Genomic DNA, 24,672 nt, shown 5'->3' with positions numbered 1-24,672 from the left:
CAATGTTGCTAAAGAAAGAGATATTTGAACCCAGATTTTTTTTTTTAGATGGAGTTTCATTTTTGTTGCCCAGGCTGGAGTGCAATGGTGCAATCTTGGCTCACCACAACCTCTGCCTCCCGGGTTCAAGCAATTCTCCTGCCTCAGCCTCCCGTAGCTGGGATTATAGGCATTCGCCACCACACCCAGCTAATTTTTTTGTATTTTTAGTAGAGATGGGGTTTCTCCATGTTGGTCAGGCTGGTCTCAAACTCCCGACCTCAAGTGATCCACCCACCTCGGCCTCCCAAAGTGCTGGGATTACAGGTGTGAGCCACTGTGCCTGGCCTGAACCCAGATTTTAAAAGGCTACCTTTATAACAGCCTGAAGGCAGGCTACATAATATCAATTTCAAAGACAACAAAGTAAGTTGGCTTTTATTTTCTGCAAGTAATTCTTGAAACCAGAAGCAGCTCAGGGATGCACAGGTGAGGAATGGGGCACAAGGTGAGGAACAGATCTATTGGTTGAGGAAGAGAGTGTGACAGTAGCAAATAGAAGAAGCAAAGGAAAGCACTTGGGGCCTAATTTGCTTCTTTCTTCCTCATCAGAGTGAAAATGGTCACTCTTGAAAAGCAGGAGAATGTCATTTGGTGAGCTAGAGGTCAAAGGCATGACACTGAGGCTTCATCTTGATGGCTTAGAGGCCTAGGGCTCAGATAATATCACATTCAGGGGGACCAAAAAAACGTGTAGAAATGATGGAGAACAACTACAAGAAATATTGGGAGAGTGATGTCAGCAAGATAGTGGGATAGTTCCAGACCTTGACGTCCCCAGAGAAATACCAATTTAACAACCTTCTATGGACAAAAATATCTTTATAAGAGCTCTAGAATCCAGGTGAGAGGTTACAGCACCTGTGTAGAGCAAAGAAATAAGAAAAGATGTAACGTGTATTGACAAAGGGTAAGAAGGACAGCTTCTTTTTACCGATGTCACCCCTCCCCCAAGCTTACATAGCACAATGCAGAGAGCAAAGAGAGGGAGAGAGAGGGAGAGAGAGAGAGAGAGATCCTCTCAGCCTGAGAGTTCTGCTGTGAAAGGGAGAGTGAAGTGAACTTCTGACTTTTCTACAAACCCTGGCATTAAGCCCATATAACCATAGACTCTGGCCCCTGGCATTAGGTCCATCTGTAGACCCTGGCACCAGGCCCCACTGATGATCCCAGATCCTGGCACCAGGCCCACTCAGCTGCAGACCCTGGCACCAAGCCTATCTGCCCACAAACCCTGGCACTGGGCCTACCTATGGGCCTTGACACCAAGCCTGCCAGTCTGTGGACCCCAGCACCAGCCCCACCTGAGGACCCCGTCACTAGGTCTGCTTATGGATTCTGGACCCGAGCACCAGGCCCACTTGTCTGAGGACCCTGGCACTGAGCACACCCTCCTGTAGACTCTGGCACCAGGCCCACCCAGATTGCTGACTGGGGTGACTGCTGAAGGGCTTTCCCTGCCAAAGCCAGCCTAAAAAGACTGGAAGAGGTGACGGCTTCTTCAAATGCACAGACATCAATGTAAGGCTACAAAGATAAGGAAAAATCAGAGAAACATGATGTCATCAAAGGAAGAAAATGAAGCCCCAGTAACTGATCCTAATGAAATGAAGATCTATGATCTGCTTGACAAAGAATTCAAAATAATGGTTTTTTTTTTTTTGTTTGTTTTTGTTGTTGTTGTTGTTGTTGTTGTTGAGACAGAGTCTTGCTCTGTCACCCAGGCTGGAGTGCAATGGCACAATCTCAGCTCACTGCAGCCTCCACCTCCCAGGTTCAAGTGATTCTCCTGCCTCAGTCTCCCGAGTAGCTGGGATTACAGGTGCCCACCACCACACCCAGCTTATTTTTGTATTTTTAGTAGAGACAGGGTTTCATCATGTTGGTCAGGCTGGTCTTGAACTCCTGACCTCAGGTGATCCACCTGCCTCAGCCTCCCAAAGTGCTGGGATTACAGGTGTGAGCCACCGTGCCTGGCCCAAAATAATAGTTTTAAAGAAGTTTGGTTAATGACAAGAGAACACAAATAGACAACTAAGCAAAATTAGGAAAGCAACACATGAATAAAATGAGAAGTTCAAGGAAGAGATAGAAACCACAAAAAAGAACCAAACAGAATTTCTGGAGTTGAAGGACAGTTACTGAACTGAAAAATTCGGTAGAGAGCTTCAACAACCTATGCAATCAAGCAGAAGAAAGAATCAACAAGATCAAAGACAGGTCATTTGAAGCTAGCCAGTCAGAGGAATGAAAGAAAAAGAAAAAAAAAAAGAGTGACAAAAACTCTGGGATTTTTACAGGACACCATAAACAAACCAATATATGCATCACAGGAGTTTTAGAAAGAAAAGAGAAAATGTACAAAAGATGTATTGAAATAAATAATGGCTGAAAATTTTCCAAATGTGGGGAAGGAAATGGACATCCAGATTCATAAAGCCCAAAGGACCCTAAATAGTTGAACCTGGAGAGGTCTACACTGAGACACATTATAATTAAATTGTCAAAAGTCAAAGACAAAAAGATAATTTTGAAAGTAGCAAGAGAAAAATGACTCATCACTTTCAAGGGAAATTTCCTCCTCACTGCCCAAGACTATTAGCAGATTTCTCAGCAGAAACTTTGCAAGCTAGAAAAAGTGGGATGATATACTCAAAGTGTGCAAAGTTTTTACTTTGCTCCAAGCAAAAGTTTTTACTTTGCCACCAACCAAAAAGTACTATATTTGGCAAAATTGTCTTTTAAAAATAAAGGAAAGATAAATACTTTCTCAGACAAACAAAAGCTGAGGGAGTTTGTTATCACTAGCCCTGCCTTATAAGTACTAAAGGGAGTTCTTCAAATTGAAACAAGAGCATGCTAAAGAGCAAGCTGAAAGTACAGAAAAATATAAAATTTACTGGTAAAGATAAATATATAGACAAATTCAGAATAATATAATATTGCATTAGTAATATGTAAATCACTTTTAACTCTAGCATAAAGGTTAAGAGACAAAAGTATGAGGAATAACCTATGACCATAAAATTGGTTAATGGATACACAATATAAAAAGAAGTGAATCCTGACATAGAGTGTTGGGGAGAGGGAGTACAAGTATAGAGTTTTTGCATGTGATTGAAGTTATCAGCTCAAAATAGAACCGTATAACTATAAAAAGTGCTGGTTATACAAGATGAATAAGTCTGAGAGATCTACTGTACAGCATAGTGCCATAGTTAAAAATATTGTATTGTATACTTAAAAATTTGCTCAGCAGGTAGATCTTATGTTAAGTGTTCTTATCACATAATAAATAAATAAATAAACAGGGTAGAAGGAAACTTTTGGAGGTGATGGATAGATTTATCACATAGATTATGGTGACTGTTTCACTAGTGTGTACACATCTCCAAACTCATTAAGTTGTATAGATTAAATGTGTATAGCTTTTTGTATGACAATTATTCCTCGATCAGACTGGGTTGAAAATGTAAGCACACGCACAAAACAAACAAAAAAAAAACAAAAAAGAAATCTTGGTACTTAGGGAACAAGACGGGGGCTCTGAGGTTGGATAGATAGTGATCTCTTGCTTCTTAAGCCTGGAAAGAGGACAAATGCCAAGGTGACTCTCAAGGATTTCCAACAAAAAGGAGACTGCATGGCTTCCTTAGGAAATGTTGAAAGTCAGCTGGTCCAACTCTTGCTTGTACAGTTGAGAACACTGGGGACCAGAGAGGGTAGGTGACTTGTGCCAGGCTGCATGAGTCAGCAAAGCCACGATGAGCATTTGGGGCACTCGCCTTGGCATTTGTCTCAGTGTGCTACTGCTTATCTTTGTTGCAGAGACAAGTTTAACCTACCAGAAAGTGTGGAGGCGTTCTTGACTCTTCCCCCTGGCTCACATCTCAAATCCAGTAAGTCAAGAAATCTAGTTGGCTCTTTCCTCAAATTCTATCCATAGCTGGCCACCTCTCACGCCCTCCAGGGATTCTCATACCCTTCTCCCTGGCAGGAGCCTCTGCCATCTCCTAGGATTGACCCTTCTCCCTCCTTTCACTGTCACGTCGCCTACAGTCTGTTTCCCAGGCAGCTGTCAGAGTGATCATTTAAACAAGTCGGGTCATGTCAGTCCTGTGCACAAAACCTTCCAAGGCTCTACACCGCACTCTGTGTGGGAACAGATGTCCTTACAACAGCTCACTGGCCTTCCATGACCTGTGTGGAGACTCCTCATCGCTGTATCTCTCTGACCATGCCCATACTCACTCCCTCACTCTCACTGCAAAAACCACACCAGCCTCCTTGCTCTTGGTGGGAACACCAGGCCTGTTTGTTCCCACTGTGGGTCTTTGCACAAGCTCTTTCCTCGGCACATGTGGCTTGCCCTTACCCCCTTAAAACCTTTGTCCAAATGTCCCCTTCTCAGTGGAGCTTACAATAACCACAGCCAAAATTGTACCCACTCTTTCTTCCAGCTCTCCTGATTTCCCTTAGCTGGTTTCTTTCTTCTTTCTGTAACATTTATCGCCATCCAACATATAATTTATTTATCTAAGTTTACAATTTGTCTCTCCCACTGTAATGTGAACCCACAAAAGTATGTGTTTTTGTCTATTTTATTTACTGGTATATTCCCAGTTTATCTAAAGGTGCCTGGCATATAGTGGGTGCTCAGTAAATGCTGGTTGACTGAAAGAAACAAATAGAGACCAGCACGAGACAGGCCCCTCCAGAGCATCAGCTTTGAACTCCGGTTTCTATTTTGCTTCCCTTGTTTAGTGTGTCCACCATGGAGGAACCCTCTCACCTTCAGACACACTCAACTCTTCCCCATGGGTTAGGGTTAGTGTGGGAGTTGTCCTTCTGTGGCCAGCAAGCGGTGAGGGTGCCTCCCCAGGCCTCCTCTGCTGTCTTGGTTCCCCTTGGAGCTCTGTGCTGCAGGTGCAGAAACAAGGCCCTCATCTCAGACTGATGCTTCCTGGGGCTGGGCTGGAACCTGCTCCCTCTGCGTCCATCCTTACGCTCTGCTCCTAGCATGTGACTCTGTCCTCTGTGTCTTTCTCTTGTGAGGAATGTGTGCATGCATGCATGTGTGTGCATGTATATGTGTATGTGTGTGCACACATGTGAGAGAAAAAGACCAGGAAGACTCCTACTCTTTCCTGTGGTGTTTGGCTCTTTTCTAGTGCCCCTTCCTCAAGCCTGTTTCTCTGAGAGAGAGTTCCAGAAGATTGTTTTTTATTCTTGTCTTCACGCACAGAGAGCTCTACTCAAGGGCCTGGGGCTGAGGCGGTTTGGCATAATTGCCTCCAGACTGCTGCTGTGCTGTATAAAAAGGCAGGCACTTTCCCCATTAAGTCCCATTTCCATCCTGTTATTGGTGTGACACAGAAAGTGCCCTATAGGATGGGGTGAGAGGCAGGGGTGGGCTGTCCCTGGCCAAGGGCCCTGCTTTTTGAAGGATCTCATGCATTGGTTTATTTCTCTGGGAATTAGGTTTGTGCTCTGCCTGGAGACTCTGCACCCCCGCCTCTGTTCTCCCTGAAGAGTTGCCATCCTCTGGGACCTGACTTCGGTCTTGCCTCCTCTGTGACCCTCTGGCCAGCTACAAGTGACGTTCCTAGGAAGGCTAAGAACATGCTATCTGTGCCCCTTACCTGGTCATCTTTCTTTCTCTGGCTGTGACTCTTCCCTGCCTCTGTTTCTTCAGTGAGGTCAGGTTCTCCAAAGGCAAACTGTCCACCTAGCTTTATTTCCCCCAGCCTGTAGTTGAGGGCCTGTTCTGGTGGGACCTTACCTGCCAAATGAAGGCACCTGCTCCAGGCCGGCTCCTGAGGCCAGTGACTGGGCCCGGCACATAGTAGAGGGTCAGTCAGTGTTTGTGGACTAGATAAAGATGCTCTGCAGATGTTGGCCACTCCCTCCTGAGTCCAGTCCATTCATTTCAACCAAGGCTGCCTGGGGACCTGGTATTTACTAGTTGCCAGAGGGGATATAAAGGTGAACAGACATGACTTCTGCCTTCAAGGGGAGCAACACAAAGTCCAATGGCCACCCTATAAGACGAACTGTAGCTAATAGCAATCATAGGGAAAGGCTTGAAGGGTCTGCCCCACAAGTGCCTAACCTGAAAGGATGGGCTTGGTGGGAACTTCGTGGGACATAGGACCCTTGGAGTTTCAAGAATGTGCTGGCTCAAGCCTCGACTTGACTGGTGAGATGATGATTCCTGGTCCTCTCACAGGTTGGAGGGGAATTAGGGGCTTGATAGATATGTCTAGGCCTGTGAGGTTGGAATGGCAAGGGCAGGTTTATTGGGAAGCAGGGTCTCTTTGATATGCCTATTAAAAGAGGCAGGTTTCAGTTTCCCTTGCGGTCTGCCTAGCGGGAGGTTCCTATGCTCATAAATGGCATTAATAATGTTCTCTGCCTTTATGTTGTCAGGAGGCCTGTCCCCTGCCCAATAAAAGGCAGGAGCAGTAACAGGCCTCCCATGTGAGACCGTGTCATCCTTCAATCCTCAGTCCAGGGGACTGTCCCGCAGAACAGAGGCATGGCGAGCCAATCCTGCCACATCAGCTCTGGCTGTGGGGTCAAGAACTTCAGCTCCCGCTCTGCCACTGTGCCCAAGCCTGGGTATCACAGCTGTGTCAGTGCCATGGCCCATCATGGGGTCAGCCCCGGGGGGCTAGGCTACAGGCGCCTCGGAGGCTTTGGCAGTCAGAGCCTGTGTACGGTGGGGTCTCCCCGGATCGCGGTGAGTTGTAGATGGCCCCTACACAGCAGGGGCAGGTTTGGCTACTGGGCAGGGGGCCTTTGCAGGCCTAGCCCACCCCGCATCACATCTGTTACCATCAACGAGAGCCTCCTCACGCCCCTCAACCTAGAGATCGACCCCAATGCCCAGTGTGTGAAGCATGAGGAGAAGGAGCACATCAAGTGTCTCAACAAGTTTGCTGCCTTCATTGACAAGGTGGGTCTGTGAGCTGTTTCCTGGGACTGTGGCTTAGGAAGGGGAAAGGGACTTGGAACCCGATGACAGGTTGGTTCAAATTCTCCTGCTACTGACTAGCACGTGGCCGTGAGAACGTGGCTGAATCAGGGTCTTGGTTTCCAAATGTTGCCATGTCAGTCAAATGCAAAATGAATCTGAAACCACCAGACAGAAGAGGGGTGTTTGCTGCTGCTGCTCACAGGCATGATGTGTGTGCGCCGTTCATCTTCCCGATCTCACCGGCATGCAGTAGGACAGTGTGGCAGAGCGGGCCACTCTGCCTAGGCCTGTCTGACCTCCCCCTTAGAGGAGATGCTACCGTCCCTAGCATGGAGCAGGAGCCAGGATGCAGAGGGGTCAGAGGCTCCTTGCCTGCTCCTCCGTGGTGGGGACATCATAGGAAGGCTGTGAACCCTTAGGACTTCTGCCTGAGGCACTTTATACCCTGCAGCACATGCATAGTTTAAAGGCAGTGAGTTGAGAAACTTAAAGCATGGTCCGGGGAGAGGCTGTTGAATTGACTTTTCTGATGCTGCAGTTTCAGAGTCCTCCTGGTTGAGTGTATAGCTCTGGTTTCCTTTAACCTAATGATGCCCTCCCTAGGAGCTCACAGTCTTTGGGGGAGGACAGCCACCAAAGTTTAAAGGAGGAGAAGCTCGTCTTCCAGGCTGAATGGTGTGTATATCTACACCCTGGGACTGCATAAGAAGGCACAAACCAGGGCGATGGTGGGTGGAAGTTCTGCTCTCAGATCAACGCTACATCAGAAGTGGGCATATCTGCACACAGAGGTGCTGGGCGTCCATTGTTAACATACCGCTGGCTGTCCAGATTACTCTTCCCTTCCAAAAGCACAAAGAAGCTCACCGTAGAGTTAGGCAGGTTATTCATTGCACAAGGACACCTAGCAAGAACAGGGGAGGTTGAAATCCAGCCCAGGCTTTGCTTGCAGAGCCATGTGCCCTGGCAGGGGGCTGGAGGCATCTTTTCCTAATTTGCTCAAAAGCACAGTGAGAACCCTGAGAGTGCATGCTCAAAGGGGTCTCTGCATGTGGCCTTTTGGGCATCACCCATGAATGCTGCTCTCTCCGTTGAGAGGAGCCAGTTCTGGGTCTGGGGAGAGGAACTTATACCACTGCACCAGGCTGGCTTTTCCCTCCCTTGGGGTTGCTGATGGCCACCCTCTTCCCTCCAGCCTTCTTCCTGCAGGCTCCAAACTGCATTGAGCTCCAGACTACAAAGTGCATTGATATGGTGGGTTTAATCCTGCCAGAGGGCTGCCCCATGACCTGGGTCTGCATGTTAAAATCCAAGGCAGATGCCTTTTGGATAATCAGAGTTTTTGTTCCTTGTCCCTCAAGCACGGACAATTAGACAGTTGAGGGTTTGTACCAGGCTTGTACTCCCAAGAGGTTAGGGTTGGAGAAGAAATCACCTGCTTTAGGGCTGGTAAATGCAAACTTCAACGGGGGCTTGGCGGGTCCCATGAATGAAGCCAAACTTGAGAGGCATGCCCACCTAGAGGGACAGTAGCTGCTGCTCACTCCAGCCACAGGCCTACCTAGCCTTGCCAGAACTTCTGGTATGTCAAGAGGGTCAGAGAGATCCAGATTCTTACTTGAAACCACTCAGTTATTAAGTGTTGGCAACTAATCAGATCTCTATAAAACAGTGTGCAAGGCAAGTAAGACATGCCTGTGGGCCTGATAGGGCCTGGAGCTGCCAGTGTACCACTGCTAATGTATTTCTCCTGTCTTGTTTTACAATGCAATTCAGTGAGAATGAGGCAAAGCGGTCTGGTTGGTGGCAGAGTTAGAGTGAGAGGTCTCCTAATTCCTGGTCTGGGATACTCTGTCCTGGGCTTCAGTGCCCCAGCACCAGAGGTAAGGAAGAGTCATGGTATGTACATTTAAAAATTGCTGTTGTACAAGTGCCCACAAACTTAGCAGCTTAAAACAACACAAATTTACTACCTCAAAGGCTGATGTTAAGGTATCAGCAGGGCTGCATTTCTTTTTGGAGGCTCCAGGGGAGCATCTGTTTCCAGGGACATTTAGGCTTTTGGCAGAATTGAGGTCCTTGTGGTTGCAGGACTGAGGTCCCTGTTCTCTTGCTGGCTGGCTGCTGGAGGTTGTTCTCAGCTTCCAGAGGCTATCCACATTCCTTGGCTTGTGGCCCCCTCTTCCTCCATCTTCAAAGCCATAATAGCGGGTTGAGTCCTTCTCATGTTTCAAATCCCTCTAGTGCAGGCACCTTTGGGGGGATCATTATTTGCCTACTATGCATAGTATGAAATATTTCTGCAGGATGTTAATTTCATTCTGTGTAGAATAAACGAACGTTTATAAATAGTATGCTCTTTCTGGGAAGGGGGGTGGGTGGAGAGAAGTTACTTGGGGACTACTTGTGACCTGCACTTTCAGACTTTGCCAATAATTTGGCCTCCTGGGGAAGGTCACAGGCTGCTGCAGGGCGGGGGCCATCCTCAAGGGCAGAAAGAGCTCTGGGGGACCAGGCAAAACCTGCTCTCAGGCTTTCCCCTCAGTCTCTTTCCTCCTTCCTGAATGGCAGGTGCGCTTCCTGGAGCAGCATAACAAACTGCTGGAGACCAAGCTGCAGTTCTACCAGAACCGCAAGTGCTGCGAGAGCAACCTGGAGCCCCTGTTGCAGGGCTACATGGCGACTCTGCGGCGGGAGGCTGAGTGCGTGGAGGCCGACAGTGGCAGGCTGGTCTCAGAGCTCAACTGCATGCAGGAGGCGCTGGAGGGCTACAAGAAGAAGTGAGCATGACAGGGCTGGGATGGTTCTAGGCAGTGGAGTCAGTCTTAGCTGAGCTCACACAACTCTTCCAGAAGCTGAGACTGCTGAAGGCCAGGTTTGCCCTGACAAGCTATCAGACACTTTTGCTTTACCGTCTGCTTTATCTCGTGTCAGCTCCTAGTTCTTGCAGCCCTGTGCTGGGGGCTGGGAAAAGATTTAGAGAAGAGTTCCCTGTCTGGGAGGGATGGGACACACATTCAGGGTACAGAATGATGCAGAGATGAAGAGATAGGAACAAATGAAACAGGAGGAGCAAGGCCAGCAGGGCTGGAGAGGAGGAGCCCGGAGCAGTCAGAGCTAGGACGGGGGGAAAGGGAAAGGCCCTGGAGAGGTATCTGAAAATGAATTGGCTGAAGCCATTCCAAATATCTGATGAACTTGGATTCTTCCTTTATTTATTCTGCAGATAAACCATCAGGTTATCGTTCTGCAGGGCTCCACAATTCAAATACCAATGTAAATTTGGGTTTTCCTGAGTTATTTAGCTTGTTCATTACCTAGTCTAAACTCACCAGGTCACTGTACTTACCTTGTAGATACAGACAGAGTGAAGGGTGATTTTGACCTCAATCAATCCTGGTAATTCCAACCCTGCTTGGGATTCTTGGAAGTTCAGGTTTTACCATCTGGCTGGACCCAGCAGTGGGTCCTCATGTCCCTTGGGGTGAAGCAAATGTAGACACAATCCTCAGTGTGCAGGCGTCAAGTTCTGTCTCCCACTCTGGGGATGTGCAGGCTGGTAATTATAGAACTGAGTGTTTACTGTAGCCCCAAATGACCATGGAATTCAAAAGTTATGAAAACAGGCCGGGCGCAGTGGCTCATGCCTGTAATCCCAGCACTTTGGGAGGCCGAGGTGGGTGGATCACCTGAGGTCAGGAGTTCAAGGCCAGCCTGGCCAACATGGTGAAACCGCGTCTCTACTAATAATACAAAAAAAATTTAGCTGGGTGTGGTGGTGGGCGCCTGTAATCCCAGCTACTCAGGAGGCTGAGGCAGGAGAATCACTTGAACCCGGGAGGTGGAGGTTGCAGTGAGCTGAGATCACGCCACTGCACTCCAGCCTGGGCAACAAGAGCGAAACTCTGTTTCAAAAAAAAAAAAATAATAATAAAGTTATGAAAACCATGCTCTGGGCTCTGGGAACTCTGGTTTCTTTGTGGGGGCAGGGCTGCTCCCGGGCTACAATCTCACAGGCAAGAGGAAGAGGGCTGGGCTGATGGAGGAGGGTGGGGGAATGGCTTGAACAAGGGGTTGCTTCTAGGAATTCAAGTCCTTGGATATTGGGGCAGGGGGAATAAAACCTCATGGGGATGGCTTCATAGAGCTTTATGTTTTGTACAGTGTAGAATTTAAAGGCTCTGTGGAATATCTGTCTGTTTTTAAATAATTCCACAAATATTTATTGAGTGACTCACTGCACCTCAGGTGATTTAGACCAAGACACAAAGAGATTAAATGTCTTGCTTCAGGTTTTGCAGCAACTTCAGTTAAGCTGGGACCAGATACCAGGGACCTGGACTTCAAGTCCAGTGTCCTTCCAATGGGTTCTTTGTGGCTAGGAAATAGAAGTCCAGAGAGGCAAAGCTTCTTCTCCAAAGGCACAGAGAAAGGAGAAAACCAGGGAGTTTGGCACACCTGGGCTCTGGCCTGGCCAGGTCCTCAGTCCCAGGGGCCTTTCCACCTGGGTTGTTTCTCCTCAGGTATGAAGAAGAGCTGGCCCTCAGGGCCACAGCTGAGAACGAGTTCATGATGCTGAAGAAGGTGAGTAACTGTTCTCACGTGGGAAGAATTAAATCCTGGACACCGGACGCTCTGATGCTGTGGGTCCTGTCAGGTTCCCATTAGCCCAATTGTTGGTGGTAAGGCACTGGAGCCCCTGGCACAAGAAGGTGGGCTAGTTTGGTTGCAGAAGCCGTCGTAGAGCCCATGCAGGAATACAGACAGTGCCGATAGAGCCTTCATAAAAAGAAAACCTCACCATGCTCCTGCTTGACTTTTTTTAAACTACTGGATTGGCTGAAATGTTCAATTTTAATTCCGTCTTGCTTTTTTGCGGGCATTGCCTCCCCCTGTTATCCCAGACTAGGGGCTGGTTCTCAGCTTGTTAATGATTTCAAAGTGTGACCATCATTCAGTGCAATTGGTGGTGATGGAAAAGCCCTGGGGAATAAAACTGTGAATGGTTTCCCTTTTGTTTCATGTTGCTGAGTGAAAGTGCATGTGAATGTTCTTTAACAAGTAATGTGCTTGCTTGCCAGCCTCCTTATTTGTGAGTATCACAGGGTGGAGTGAAGGCTGGTGACAGATCTGCCAATAGAGGCTTGGCCTTGGTCTCAGGCAGGAGAGTCAGCTATTTGAGTGCTGGTTGTTTCCTGGCCTGGGCTCTGAGGACAACCTACAGAGAGGCTCTGTGACTGTCACATGCTTGTGCTCTGTGGGTCAGTCTGGCTGGGAGGCAGCAGCCTGACGTTCTGGGCCGTGGTATGAGGCTTCCTTCTTTGGCAAGGTCCTCGGCTCTCCACTTCATTTCCCCAGGTGGTCTCATTTATGCAATGGGAGGTAACATCACTGGCAGACAACAAAGGCTCTGTCCCTTCTAAGGGGTCCCTGAAGGTGAAGATCAGAAGTCTAGGTTAGACTTGTAAGTGCAGGGTGGCTGGGCAGGGTCAGGCCAGAGGCAGAGAGGTGGGCCAGGAGGTGGCCTCAGGGCCCGCTGAGGAGAGCCGAGGCTCAGGGGCACAGTGAGGGGGACAAAGGTCACTCCACATCCTCTTGTGTCTATCTCCACCAGGATGTAGACTGTGCCTATCTGTGCGAGACGGACCTGGAGGCCAATGTGGAGCCGCTGAAGGAGGAGTCAGTCTTCCTGCAGTCACTCTACGAGGAGGTAAATCTCTCCCCATCTCTGGAAGAGCAAGTGAGAGAGGGGACAGGGGAGGGTTTCCTTGGAGTGTAGCCTGTCCTGGTTCCTGGGTTCTAGGAAAGCTGTACATTCTTGACTCTCCTAGGCCTGGATATTTTTCCTTATGTGACCAGAGGGGATTTTTCTCTTGTTCGGGTGGAACTGGGTGATGCCCTTCCTTTAAGATGATTTGAAAGAAAGTGGTTAATTCCCATGTCATGAAGTGGAGATCTGACAATTAATTTATTAATTTAGGTAGTGTTAAAACCCAAGCAGATAATCCAGGCCTCTCCCTCTGGCCACAATCTGGTTGATTAGATTTGTGCATAGAGCTACAGCTGATCTGGATTATTCAGGCCCCAAGGTGGGGTGAGCCAGGGTGATGGCATACACATAAATCCAGCTCTGTTGATCCCTGTATTAGTAGAATTCCACGTTACTCATTGCTTTGAGGCCACAGTCCCAATTCCAGCCTTTTCCTCTTAGAGCTACAGTTTTAAAATTTTCCTGACTTGCTGGTAGTTTTCTAATTTCAGAGTTGGGATTTTTTTTTTTTTTTTTTAAATTTCCTGAGGAGATAGGATCAGAAGGGGATTTGGAGCTGAGGGCACTGGTTGCTGTCTTCTACAGGAAATCTGCCTCCTTCAATCACAAATCTCTGACACCTCCATGGTGGTGAAGATGGACAACAGCTGGGAGCTCAACATGGACTTGGTTGTGGCTTAGATCAAGGCTCAGTATGATGATATTGCCAGCTGCAGCCGGGTGGAGGCTGAGACCTGATACCAAACCAAGGTAGTCTGGAGGGCAGGGCTGCCCCACTGAGACAGGAGGATAGCTGTGAGCCTCGAGTTTCCCTGGGAAACGCACTCCTGCACTCTAGAGGGGCTGCCGCTGAGGTCCTGGGTAGAGCAGGGCCAGAAGGCGGGAGAGCTGTGGAACAGCAGGCTGGCTGATTGGGTCAGGGACAGCAGCCTCTAGCCATTATTTCTGCGTGTTTGCCTCTCAACCTGCAGTGCAAGGAGGTGAAGGCCACAGTGACCCAACAGGGTGAGAACCTCCGCAGAACCAAGGATGAGCTCAACGAGCTGAACCGCATGATCCAGAGGCTGACGGCAGAGGTGGAGAACGCCAAGCAGCAGGTTGGGGGGCACCGAGACCCCACTCCATACACCTGCCACTTCTTGTCTGGTTCCTGCTTCCCTCCTATCTTCAGGGACTGCTACCATTTGGAGAGGCGTGTATTTGAGCTGTGCCAGAGTACACTACTATAATCAGCATGCAAGGGCTCCTGTTCCAACACCCACTATTATCAAACTTCCAAATTCTTGTGGATCTGATAGGTGTAAACTGGCACCTAATTGTTATTTTAATTTTCATTTCTTTGGTTAAGTAGTGATATCAAATCTTTCCTCATACACTTACTAGTTATTTGTATTCCCCTTCTAAGACCTGTCTACTCATATATCTGCCCGTTTTTCTATTGTGGTTCCTTTCTTTTTTCTTGGTGATTTGCAGTATTCCTTTGTCCATTCTATCTGGATTGTAAGCCTTTGTCAGTACACATATTGCAATTAACTTTCTCTCAGTCTATCACTTGTCTGTTTGTCCTTTATTGAGCCCAAATCTTTAAGCTGGATGTGCCCAAATCCATCTTAAGTTCTTCCGTTAATGGTTTAGACTTAGAAGGTTTTGAGGTAATAGAGGTAGCCTCTTAAATTTCTCCCCCGTTAGTTTTATAGTTTTACCTCTTGCATTTAGGTCTGTGATCCATCTGAACTTTATTTTTTTTGTATACACAGTGAGTAGGGTTCTAAATTAATTTTTCTACATATCATAAGAAAATAGATTATGTAATCCATCCTTCCGCCAGTGATTTGTAATACTACCTCCAGCATAACACAGTGCCCCCACACATGCCTGGCTTAATCTCTGTCTTCTGCCTTCTGAGTTGCTGTTCTTCATCACTGCACAGGATGTATCATTAGTAATTTGCTATGGTTAAGAGCTGAGTAATGAAATATGCGAATGGTTTACTTTTTAGATGTGAAATTAGAGAAGATTCGAAGTTGTCCCGTGATAACAGTGCTTTTGTTCATTTGCTTCTGATATGCTTTCTTAAGCGGGGTGAAGGGAGGGGCTGTAGTTAGTGTGTCCGGAGTTGTTGCACATGGGAGCTTCTTTCAGCAAGATGATCTCAGCAGGCCAAAGAGTGAGACCCTGCACAGTGGCCTTTGAATACCTGAGCTTGGTGCTAATTAACTGCATAGCTTAGGGCAAGTCACAGCTTTTTGGAGTCTTAATTTCTTCATTTGCATAATGGGAACAATAATGCCTGTAGTGACAAGCTTGCAGAATAACTTTGAAGGTCAAATAAGATAACATCTATGAAAGTACCTTGTAAACGAACAACGGTATATACAAGTATAAGGTAATATCACTAATAATGATCATTCCTATTTCAGTGCTAACATTTCCTCCCTCTAATGGCTCACCTGCCAAACTCAAGTCAGTTTTATGATAAAGTGTACAAAAATGAAGGAAAAAAATCCAAATGGGCCATGTCCCTGCCTAGTTAATTTTCCATTTATATGTATTTCTTTTAAATAGTATTAAGTTTAAAAATTAACCGTTTTGAATGGAGATAAAATAGGATGACCAAGGCCACTGGAGACCCACCAGAGTCCCCACAACCTGCACCCTTTTCAAACTCCTTCCCTTCTGTCCATCCCCACAGCGCTGCAAGCTGGAGGCTGCGGTGGCCCAGTCTGAGCAGCAGGGTGAAGCAGCCCTCAGCAATGCCCACTGCAAGCTGGCTGAGCTGGAGGGCGCCCTGCAGAAGGCCAAGCAGGACATGGCCTGCATGCTCAAGCAGTACCAGGAGGTGATGAACTCCAAGCTGGGCTTGGACGTGGAGATCGCCACTTATCGCAAACTGCTGGAGGGCGAGGAGATCCGGTGAGGACAGGGGCTCCAGGGTCCCTTCACGTTCCTACTCAGAGCTGGACTGAAATCTTCCAGGCAGAGAATGTTCAAACTGGGAAAGACTCTAGAAATCATGGACTCCAACCATGTCCTCATTTTGCAGATAGGGAAACTGACATCAGAGAGGGGAAGGGGCTTGCCCAAGAGCACAGCCAGTTAATGGCTCACCTAAAATGTACCAGTCTCCAGGCTGGCCACCAATGCTCTTCTCCCTCCTGCACGGCCCCTCAGGCTGGAATCTGGATCTCATTCCAAGGCCACTACTTTACCCTCTTGACTGAAAGGATGTTTCTGCAATCAGCTTCAGTGGGTTCTTAAAGCTGGAATCATTCAGAAAATTAGTTAAAGGCCATTTGATTTGGGATGTGCAAAGAATCCTATCAACCTAGATAGCGTGGTGTTCAGGACCAGGGAATAGAAATGAGCAGCACAAGTTCTGTCCTTGCAAAGGAAGACAAGACAGACATACATCAGTCCTCCAGGGCCTGGGGTTAGCGGCCCAGGGAAGCTGTCACAGAAGGAGGCTGCCTTCTCAACAGATGAGGAGAAGCTGTGCTGACAATTTGAGCCAAGAATTGAGGGCAGGTGAAGCCAGTGTGGGGCAGAGTGATGTGTATTTACACCTGGGATGGTTGCATGGGCCTCTGGACTTGGGATGGCCACATCGTTAGAGTTTCTAGCTGGGTCCCTTCAGGGGAGGGAGTCTAGACTGGGTAGTAGAGTATACAGGTGAAGAGCACAGGCCATGAGCCCACTCTGGGTTCAAATCCCAGCTCCGCCACTTATTAGCATGTGACCTCTTTGTACCTCAGCGTCTTCAGCTGTAAAACAGAGATAATCACAAAATCCACCTCGTAAGGCTGTTGCAGGATTAAGTGAGTTTTAATGGAACATAGTAAGCCCCAGTAGGAGGAGGTGATTGTCATGGGATGATGGCCAGGCCGGGCTGGTCCCATGAAGAGGGAACTCAAAGGCCTGATTGGCTTTGGAAACCTTCCATGAAGCGTCACTGACGGCAGCCCGGCCACGCTGCTGGACTTGCTCCATGCTTGGCTCAAGCACACATACTTTTCTGCCAGCTTCCTTGGGGCTTTGGGTGAAGCCACTGGAGTTCTGTCTGCATTCGGATACTTAAGCCCCCAACCCACTCACTAGCATTCAGTGAGCAGCTGGCACTTGCACTGATTTTCATTATGATACTAATAATTAATGGATTAATAACTCAATCAGAATTATTAGTACACATCCCCTATCCATGTGATTTTAAAGTCGATTTAGCATATTGTGCTATGTGTACTGTGGCCATTGACCTTTTAAGAGACTGCCTCCTCTTGGCATTTAAAATATTTAATTTAGTTACATAAGTAATGCTCACTGCTGCCAATACAGAAAATAAGAAAACAAAAGCATTCAGAGCCACTCAACTCAGAGATAGCTGTCGCCAGCATTGTGGTTTGACAGGCACCACCACGGGCACTGTGGGTTCCTTGAAAGGGCACAGTCCTAAGGCTGTGGCAATGCCAGACTGAGTGGCAGGAAACCGAGACAGATGCATACATCCTCACTCAAAAGATGAGTGAAGAAGTGTTTTGAGCTGGGCAGAATGAGGCAGGGTAGAGCTTTCCTGGGGAAAAAGGTTTGAAGTGGGAAGCTACAAAAGGGGAGACAGAACAGAAAGTGCAGAGAGGTGTGAGGGAGGTGGGAGTGTTTATAAAAAGCCCACTGTAGTGGTATATATGTCTCATCATAAATAATATACACATATTTTTTGAGACAGAGTCTCACTCTGTCGCCCAGGCTGGAGTGCAGTGGTACAATCTTGGCTCATTGCAAACTCCTCTTCCCGGATTCGAGTGATTCTCCTGCCTCAGCCTCCCGAGTAGCTGGGACTACAAGTGCCTGCCACCATGCCTGGCTAATTTTTGTATTTTTAGTATAAACAGGGTTTCGCCATGTTGGCCAGCCTAGTCTCAAATTCCTAGGCTCAAGTGATCCACCTTCCTCAGTCTCCCAAGGTGCTGGGATTACAAAAATGAGATGTTTATAATGTTGGTAGCAAACATATTGGATTTCCTTACTGTGTGCCAGTCTCCATTTTAGGCACTTTCCATGTAGAACTCAATCAAACTTTGCAATAATCCTTTCAGGCGGGTATTATCATCCCCATTTTATGCTGGGGAAATTGAGGCACAGAAAGGTTAAGCGACCTGCCCAAGATCACCCAGCTAGTAAGCGGCACAGCCAGATTTAAGTCCAGGCAGCCTGGCTTGAGAGTCCAGGCTCTTAACCACACCATACTCTTCAGCCTCCCTCTGCATTGAATGAAATCAGGTAGATGTCTGGGGTACCATTTAAAATCATGGTATAAAAATGAATCTGTTTGAGTAATAGGCAAGTTTTTTCCTGCTCAGAGACTTCTAGCTAGGTAGCAGCAGCTTCCATCACCACTTTGGCTTTGCTGGCATTTCCAGCCAAGGGACCAGGAGGATGCCCCCCACATCTCTAGTTCCCAGTTCACCAAATTTCCATGGCTGAAAGCCAAACATGGCATAAAGTGGCCTTTTGGATCCTGTAAGCTAACATACTCCTGTCTTTTTGGGATCCCAGCAAGCAGGACCAATACTGATGCTGTCTGCAGCAGGTGGGTAGCCTCCCCCTGCCTCTCAGGGCCCTTTTCCTCCTTCAGCATGGAGGAGAATAGGTTTGGTGCAAAAGCAGAGGAACTCAGCACTAACCGCACACTCTCTCCTCTCCCTGCAGGCTGTGTGAAGGCGTGGGCTCAGTCAATATCTGTAAGTTGGGTGTGTGTGGGCATGGCTTTCTGGGATGTCAGCAATCTTAGTATTAGATTGCATCTAACATGACCAAGCCTCTGTCTGTGGAGTGGTAGACAAGGGACTCCTGAGCTGATGTCTCTGGGATCCAGACAAACTGATGACCTCAAATATTTGACCATACATGGATCCATCTGGAACATCCATGAAGTCTAAGTTAATGAATGGGGCAAATTCTGAACCCCTATTTGGTTCTGCAAAAATAGCTTAAGCCTTTTAGTTACACACAGAATACTACTCAAGTGGTAGCATGTTCTAGTAAGAAAAAAAGCTAGGTTTATATTCTGATCACATGGGTCTCTGCAGGCAACTTGTAAATCTCTATCTAATAATCCAATGTACACACAGCCCCTGGGCCAGGTGTCTGATTCCCATCCCTCCATTTCCCTCACCTCTCTAGAAACCATATTTCTAGATGACTCCTCTAGTGTGATCTATCAGTTTTTGCTCAAAGATTATATGAACACGTCTCAACATCAGCCTGGTCCAAGTAGAGTTTGGTGTGCAATTTGCTAACCACACTCCTGAAGAAGCAGATCGCAGTGGGTTCAGGTTTGCCTGTAGTTTAAAAAGACTCATGTTGCTGGTCCCTCAGAGAAGATAATTAATCATTGGTTCTAAAGGATTCTGGGTCATAACATGTCTGAGATGGAAGAGAATTCTGACCCGTGTCTCTGTCCACATGTGTGAGCCGTTCCCAGGGTGGTGTGGTCTGCGGGGACCTGGACTCCAGTGCCTCCCGTGGCTCAGGGGGTGTGGCCATCAGCAGTGGTGCGCTGTGTTGCCCCTCTGCAGTGGGGGCCTGCTCCAGTGCCCAATCTGTGCGGTTTGCATAGAGGGGGTGGGACTCTGGACGGACCTGTTCTGATGGGGGCAGTGTGGGTTGGGGAGTGGAAATCTTTTCTCTTCCATGCCCAAATGTCAGTTTAGTAATTTCCCCTTACAGAGAACCCAGAACTAACTCTCCTGTTTCCTTCTTATTGGAGTTAGCGATTTACTTTTTCTGTGTAAACCCTGGGTTTGACATTATTTTCACTTCCATTGCTTCTCCCCTTCCCTGTGGTTCAGGAATGAAATAGAAAGGCTTTGTTTTGAATAAATTTCTCGGTCATTGTCTTCCCCAATTAACTTCAGGCCAGCAGATGTTTATTAAGTCCTGACTGTGTGCCAGATCCTCTTGGAACGGAGCCAGCTAGAGGGTGTGTAGTATGTGGGAACATCTCTGTGCTTTGCCCTCGGATGACAGGGGCTCCAGATGCTGCCTTAGCATGGAGGGGTGGTGGGGGTGTGGAGCTGGGCTCCTCACTTGCTCTGAGAGATTGTATATTCCCAGAGTCCCCCAACTATTCATATGTCCAGATTGAAAGACTGAAGGAGGCTAATCAGCTGGGTTTATACTGTTTGTTGCCTGGAAGTTCATTGTATTTGCATGATTCCTGTATGGTTCCTTCTTTCTTTTGGTGTGCTTGATTAAATATCAATGGCAAAAGGCTTTTTCTTAGTAACCAAGTTAATGCCTGCCTCCTTCATTGTCTTCCCAACCCACCCAAAGCCCTGACTGTCTTGGTGCATCTCACAATGTGGTCCACCGACCACCACCTGCATCAGAATCCCTGTGGGGTAGTTGCTAAATGTGCAGATCCTGGGCTCCATCTGGAACTCTCCATCAAAAGTTCTAGGGATGAGCCCAGGAATCTGTATTTTAAGAAGCTTCCAGGTGATTCCTAGAAGAACTAAAGCTTGAGAACCACAGGTTGATGTGGGTAGAGGGAAGAGGAGGGTCAGATAATTCTTGCCATGGAAGTGACTGTCCCTCTGGTTCTCACTGGATCGGTCTAGCCCCTTTGCATTTCTCCTTTGTCTACGGCTAAAAGGTCGGAGCCACGGTCTGGGCCACACACACACCAGGGCAAGGTGGGGGCAAAGGTACAAAAGGGGTGAGGAAGGGAGCCTGTATTTGTTAAACACCTGCTAGGTGTCTGGCACATTATATATGTATTTCATTAATTTCTCACAGCAACCAGAATATTATCCTCATTTTACGTATAAATAAATTAAGGCTCAAAGAAGTAGCTTTACTAAGTTACCCAGCTAGTCCAGAATTCAAACTCATGTCTAGGGAATGCCGCTGTTCATAAATGTTTCCACAGCATTTCCCTAATTGCTCCTCAGGCTAAACATTCTGGCTCATCAGATGCTCCTGGAGGAGTTCTGCCTGATGCTCCTTCACCAGCTGTCTGACACTTTGGAGATGAGATGGACCTCCTAGTGTCCCTCTAGTGAGTGGGACCTCCTAGAAGCATTTGTAGAAACATCTCCCCGTAGCTTCTGTTCTCCAAGAATCTCGGACAGATCATACCATGGGGCGGTTAATACAAGCCTTTTATATGGGAACCCAGGATCAAAGCTCAGACACGTGGTTGGAAGGCATTTGCCCTGATAACCTGGTCAGAGGCAATTGATTGGTGAACTGTGTGTCTGGCCTACTCTTGAACTGACAGTTCCCTAGAAGTCCTACCTAGGGCTGTCTCACCTGTATGTGATGAATGGAGACAGGCGTTTCTGAAGGTCAACTTTCTTTCACTTGTTGTACAGGAAGAACTATTTCTCCCACCTTATTTTATTTGGAACTTTTTTTTTATTTTAAAGCCTGACTGGGTAGGAAACATTTTGCCACAAGAATGCATATCTGATCTCATGACATAGAAAAGTCTTTAAAACGTTTTTTTTTTCTTTTTCTTTTCCATGGTGCTCACGCACATTGCCAAACCTTCTGGTATCAGCTCCGGACCTGCCAAGGCAATGGCTTGGCACCACGGCCTAGGGGTGGAGTCTGGGGGAGCAGGGCCTGGCCTTTTGACTACCTGCGGGTTCGCTCCCCACATCCCATTCACTGCAGACGGGCGACCCCCGAGGGTCTTTATAAAACCTCTGTGCCAGGACGCACTAGGCAACTAGACTTCGGAGAGGAGGGCGCCGACCCCGGCCACGGTGCTATGGGCATGTCACGGGGCAGCCCTGAGCAGCCAATAACCCCCAAACACCCTGCCCACTACCCCAAAACGGCGGGCAGGTGGCGCCCAGCTCGCCCTCCCGTCCCTCCCGGCGCCCAGGCCCCAGGCCCCTCACCACTGGGGTTAGAGGCTAAGGGCGGGACGCGGGGCGTCTCGGGCAGGGGTGAAGGAGAGCAGCCGGGGCCCAGGCGTAGAGGGCGGGCGCGTTTAAGAGAGGCGCAGGCGGCGGGATCCCGGCGGACGGCAGAAGACTCGGGAACCAGTCCAGAGGCGCCGAGGCGCGAACCTTGCGTGAGCCAAGGACCCAAGGCCCCTGTGGACCTGATCCCGTGGGCTCCAGCAGGGCCCGCGCCGTGCATCTGGAGATGCGCCCAGGATACCCGGTGGCTGGACGTGACGGTGGGCAGGCAGGCAGGGCAGGGCACGGGGCGACCCCTGAGCAAAGCGAGGGTGGGGGTAGGAGGGGTGTGGCCCCTGACTCTCCTGGGTGGGGAGATGGGGGACAACGGTGGCCTCAATGGGAGACGGGGCCAAAGTGCGGACCTGCAGGGAGGACCTACAGGCCCCTTGTTACACTGTAAACTGTCCCCACCCGGGTGGCCTGCGGACCACCGAGGCTGAGGAAGTCCTGCTGGCCTGGACGGTGACTCGCCTTCCCATCCTGAGTCTCTCGCATCCAGAGGGCCAGCACTGCACGGGCGACATAACAGAGAAGAGCCTTTGAATGGTTCTCCTCGGCCACGCAGTTCTTCCGATGTCTTCAGACTCTGTTTCAGTGACCACAATGGCCAGGCAGTAACTTGACCTGGGCGGACGGAGGTCTATCTTAGTAGGGTGGTGCTTCCCTTGTCTCTGTCTCCCGGACCAAAGGGTCTTGCAGGGGCCTGCCCATCACAGTCCGGATCCCACCAAGTTTGAGCAGCAGTAAAGCCAGGTTAAAAGGGTCACCAGAGTGACTCTGAGGAGGAAACGGTGTCTCAGGGGGCATTGGCTGCCCTGGGGCATGGGACTGTGGACTGGGGAAGGGTCTGTGTTTCCTTTTGATGGTGGTGGAGGGTGGCTATTTGTCTAGGAATGCCTTGGGTATTTTCTTCATTTTTAATGCGTAAGCTTATCATGCTGTCCCGGCCTCACCCCACTCCCTGGCTTCTCCCCTGCCAACATGGGGGAGCCCTCGGTTTTTGAACAAAGCGGAAATGAGCAGGGATTTCCAGGCATACACAGGTGGGGGTTGGAGGTTGGGGGAGGCAGGAAGGTGGCCTGAGGCTCTGTGAAATAAGCCTCTCCCATTGCTTGTTCCGCCTGGCATGTCCCTACACCCAAGGAGTGTGGCGCTTAGTGCCCATGTCGTTGTTGCTCTGATCCTCAATGAGCAAAGCACTTAGTACAGTCACCTCCTAATGCTCATGTTCCCAGAGAGAGACAGGGGTGTGAATAACCCAGACAAGGGGACATTAAGTCCCACATGGTCATGTCCGTGTCTACACAGAACATACTTGGTAATTTTCTTGATAATATGGTTAATTTGTGTTTCTCACTCTGCTTGGCTAATGTGAGTAGTAACACAAAATTCTATTTTCTGAGATCCCAAAGATTGAAGCAGGGAACAGTTAGAGACACGGGCTGGGGGAAGGAACTCTCTTGGGCATAGGTGTTTGTGAGGATGGGTTGAAGCAGAGTGGGTTGAGAATTGGTGGTGGAGTGTTAGTGGTTTCAGGAGAAAGGAAAAGATGACAAATCCCAAGCGTACCTGTTTCTTTGAACGGGTTGTTATCCATACTTCTAATCCTCTGGAAGCTTTGTGTGTTTGTGGGGAAGGATATCACTAACATTTACATAAGAATTGAATACAGACAGCAGGTCTGATTTTCTCTGATGCTGGTGTTAGCTTGGTTTGTGATGTTTCTAAGCAGGAAGGAGCCCAGGGCAGAGATCTGGGATCACTCCCATGGCCCACTTTATTGTTTGGGCCTCTTGAACTTCTGGCTTTTCCTCGATCTCTCAATTTCAGGTCACTTGACTTCTTCAGAATTTTTTCTTTCTAATAAAATGTTAATCCCTAGTTACCCTTGGACTGTACCCTTTGCATTCCGAGGGGAATAGTTCTTTGATCAGGAGAGAGCTGCAGGAGCCCCAGCATCCTTTGAGCCAGAATAGCTTGCTGTGGTGGGTTTTTGCTGTTGGCTGCAAGGAGGGCTGGGGCAGAGGCTTAACTCCCCATAAGCAAAAGGCACCTCTGGCCAGCTGAATCTATTGAATGGTATTTGCACACAAAGCACGGAAATGTATTAAAAAATTCATTCCTATCTCCCAGGTTCTGGCTGTTTGACTTTTCAATCCATGGTGCCGTTATTTTTTGGGTATCAGATTCGTCATTTTTGTTTTGCTCAGCCCAGATCCATGGTAACATTAAGCTGTTTTCCCCAAGTATAGACTCACTGTAGCATCTCAGAACCACAGGAGGCAGCAGACCTGGTAAGGACTCTACCCACTCATCTCATAGACCCCAAACTGACATGCAAAGCATGAAAGCTACTTCCTGCCCAAGGACTCACCGAGACCTGGCAGTCTTGGCAGAATTGGGGCTCAAATTTCCATTTCCTGATGTTTCAGCCCCTGGGATTTAACATTTCCTGTGGGTGAATGATGTCCCCTAAATTGAAAGTTGGCCTATTGTGATTGTCACCATGCCCTCAGGGCCCAAAGAACTGGGAAAAAGGAGGCAGCAGGCAAGAGACCTGGAGGAGGCCCGCCAGGTGTCAGCCAGCAAACCTCAAACAGAGCAGCAGCCTGAGCACTCAGAAGCAGCCAGCAGCCTCCAGTGGGGCTACAGCCCTTTGGGCCTGAAGTGAGGATGCACAGGGCCCTGTCTTCTCCTCTCAGGGAAAGAGGCTGCAGGATGGGGCAGCAGGGGGCTGGCAGACGCCTGCTTGATGATGGTGACAGCTAATGGGGAGATGGAGCTGAGGGCAAGAGGACTGGATGTCTCTACCTCCTGCTGCACCAGCTGCCTGCATTCATCCAGCACATCCCAGGCCTGGCATATCTTGGAGCCCCATCATGGGACTCAGTGGAAGGTCAGAGCCAGGAGGAGAT

General features: G+C 48.5%; 1 protein-coding gene across 1 annotated transcript; it reads left to right on the top strand.

Annotated features, from left to right (window-relative positions):
- Positions 1 to 6,577: 6,577 nt before the first annotated feature.
- On the top strand, positions 6,578 to 24,428 carry LOC101136574 (keratin, type II cuticular Hb5-like). Its single transcript, XM_019037859.3, is given in 11 exon segments — positions 6,578 to 6,997; positions 9,590 to 9,798; positions 11,542 to 11,602; positions 12,633 to 12,728; positions 13,374 to 13,538; positions 13,760 to 13,885; positions 15,481 to 15,701; positions 18,489 to 18,524; positions 19,254 to 19,388; positions 21,462 to 22,111; positions 24,274 to 24,428. Coding segments are annotated over 11 exon segments (2,274 nt in total).
- The last annotated feature ends 244 nt before the right edge of the window (positions 24,429 to 24,672 follow it).

Source organism: Gorilla gorilla, chromosome 10, assembly GCF_029281585.2.
Source record: "Gorilla gorilla gorilla isolate KB3781 chromosome 10, NHGRI_mGorGor1-v2.1_pri, whole genome shotgun sequence".
Taxonomy (NCBI): Eukaryota; Metazoa; Chordata; class Mammalia; order Primates; family Hominidae; genus Gorilla; species Gorilla gorilla.
This window is presented reverse-complemented; position numbering and strand designations above follow the sequence as displayed.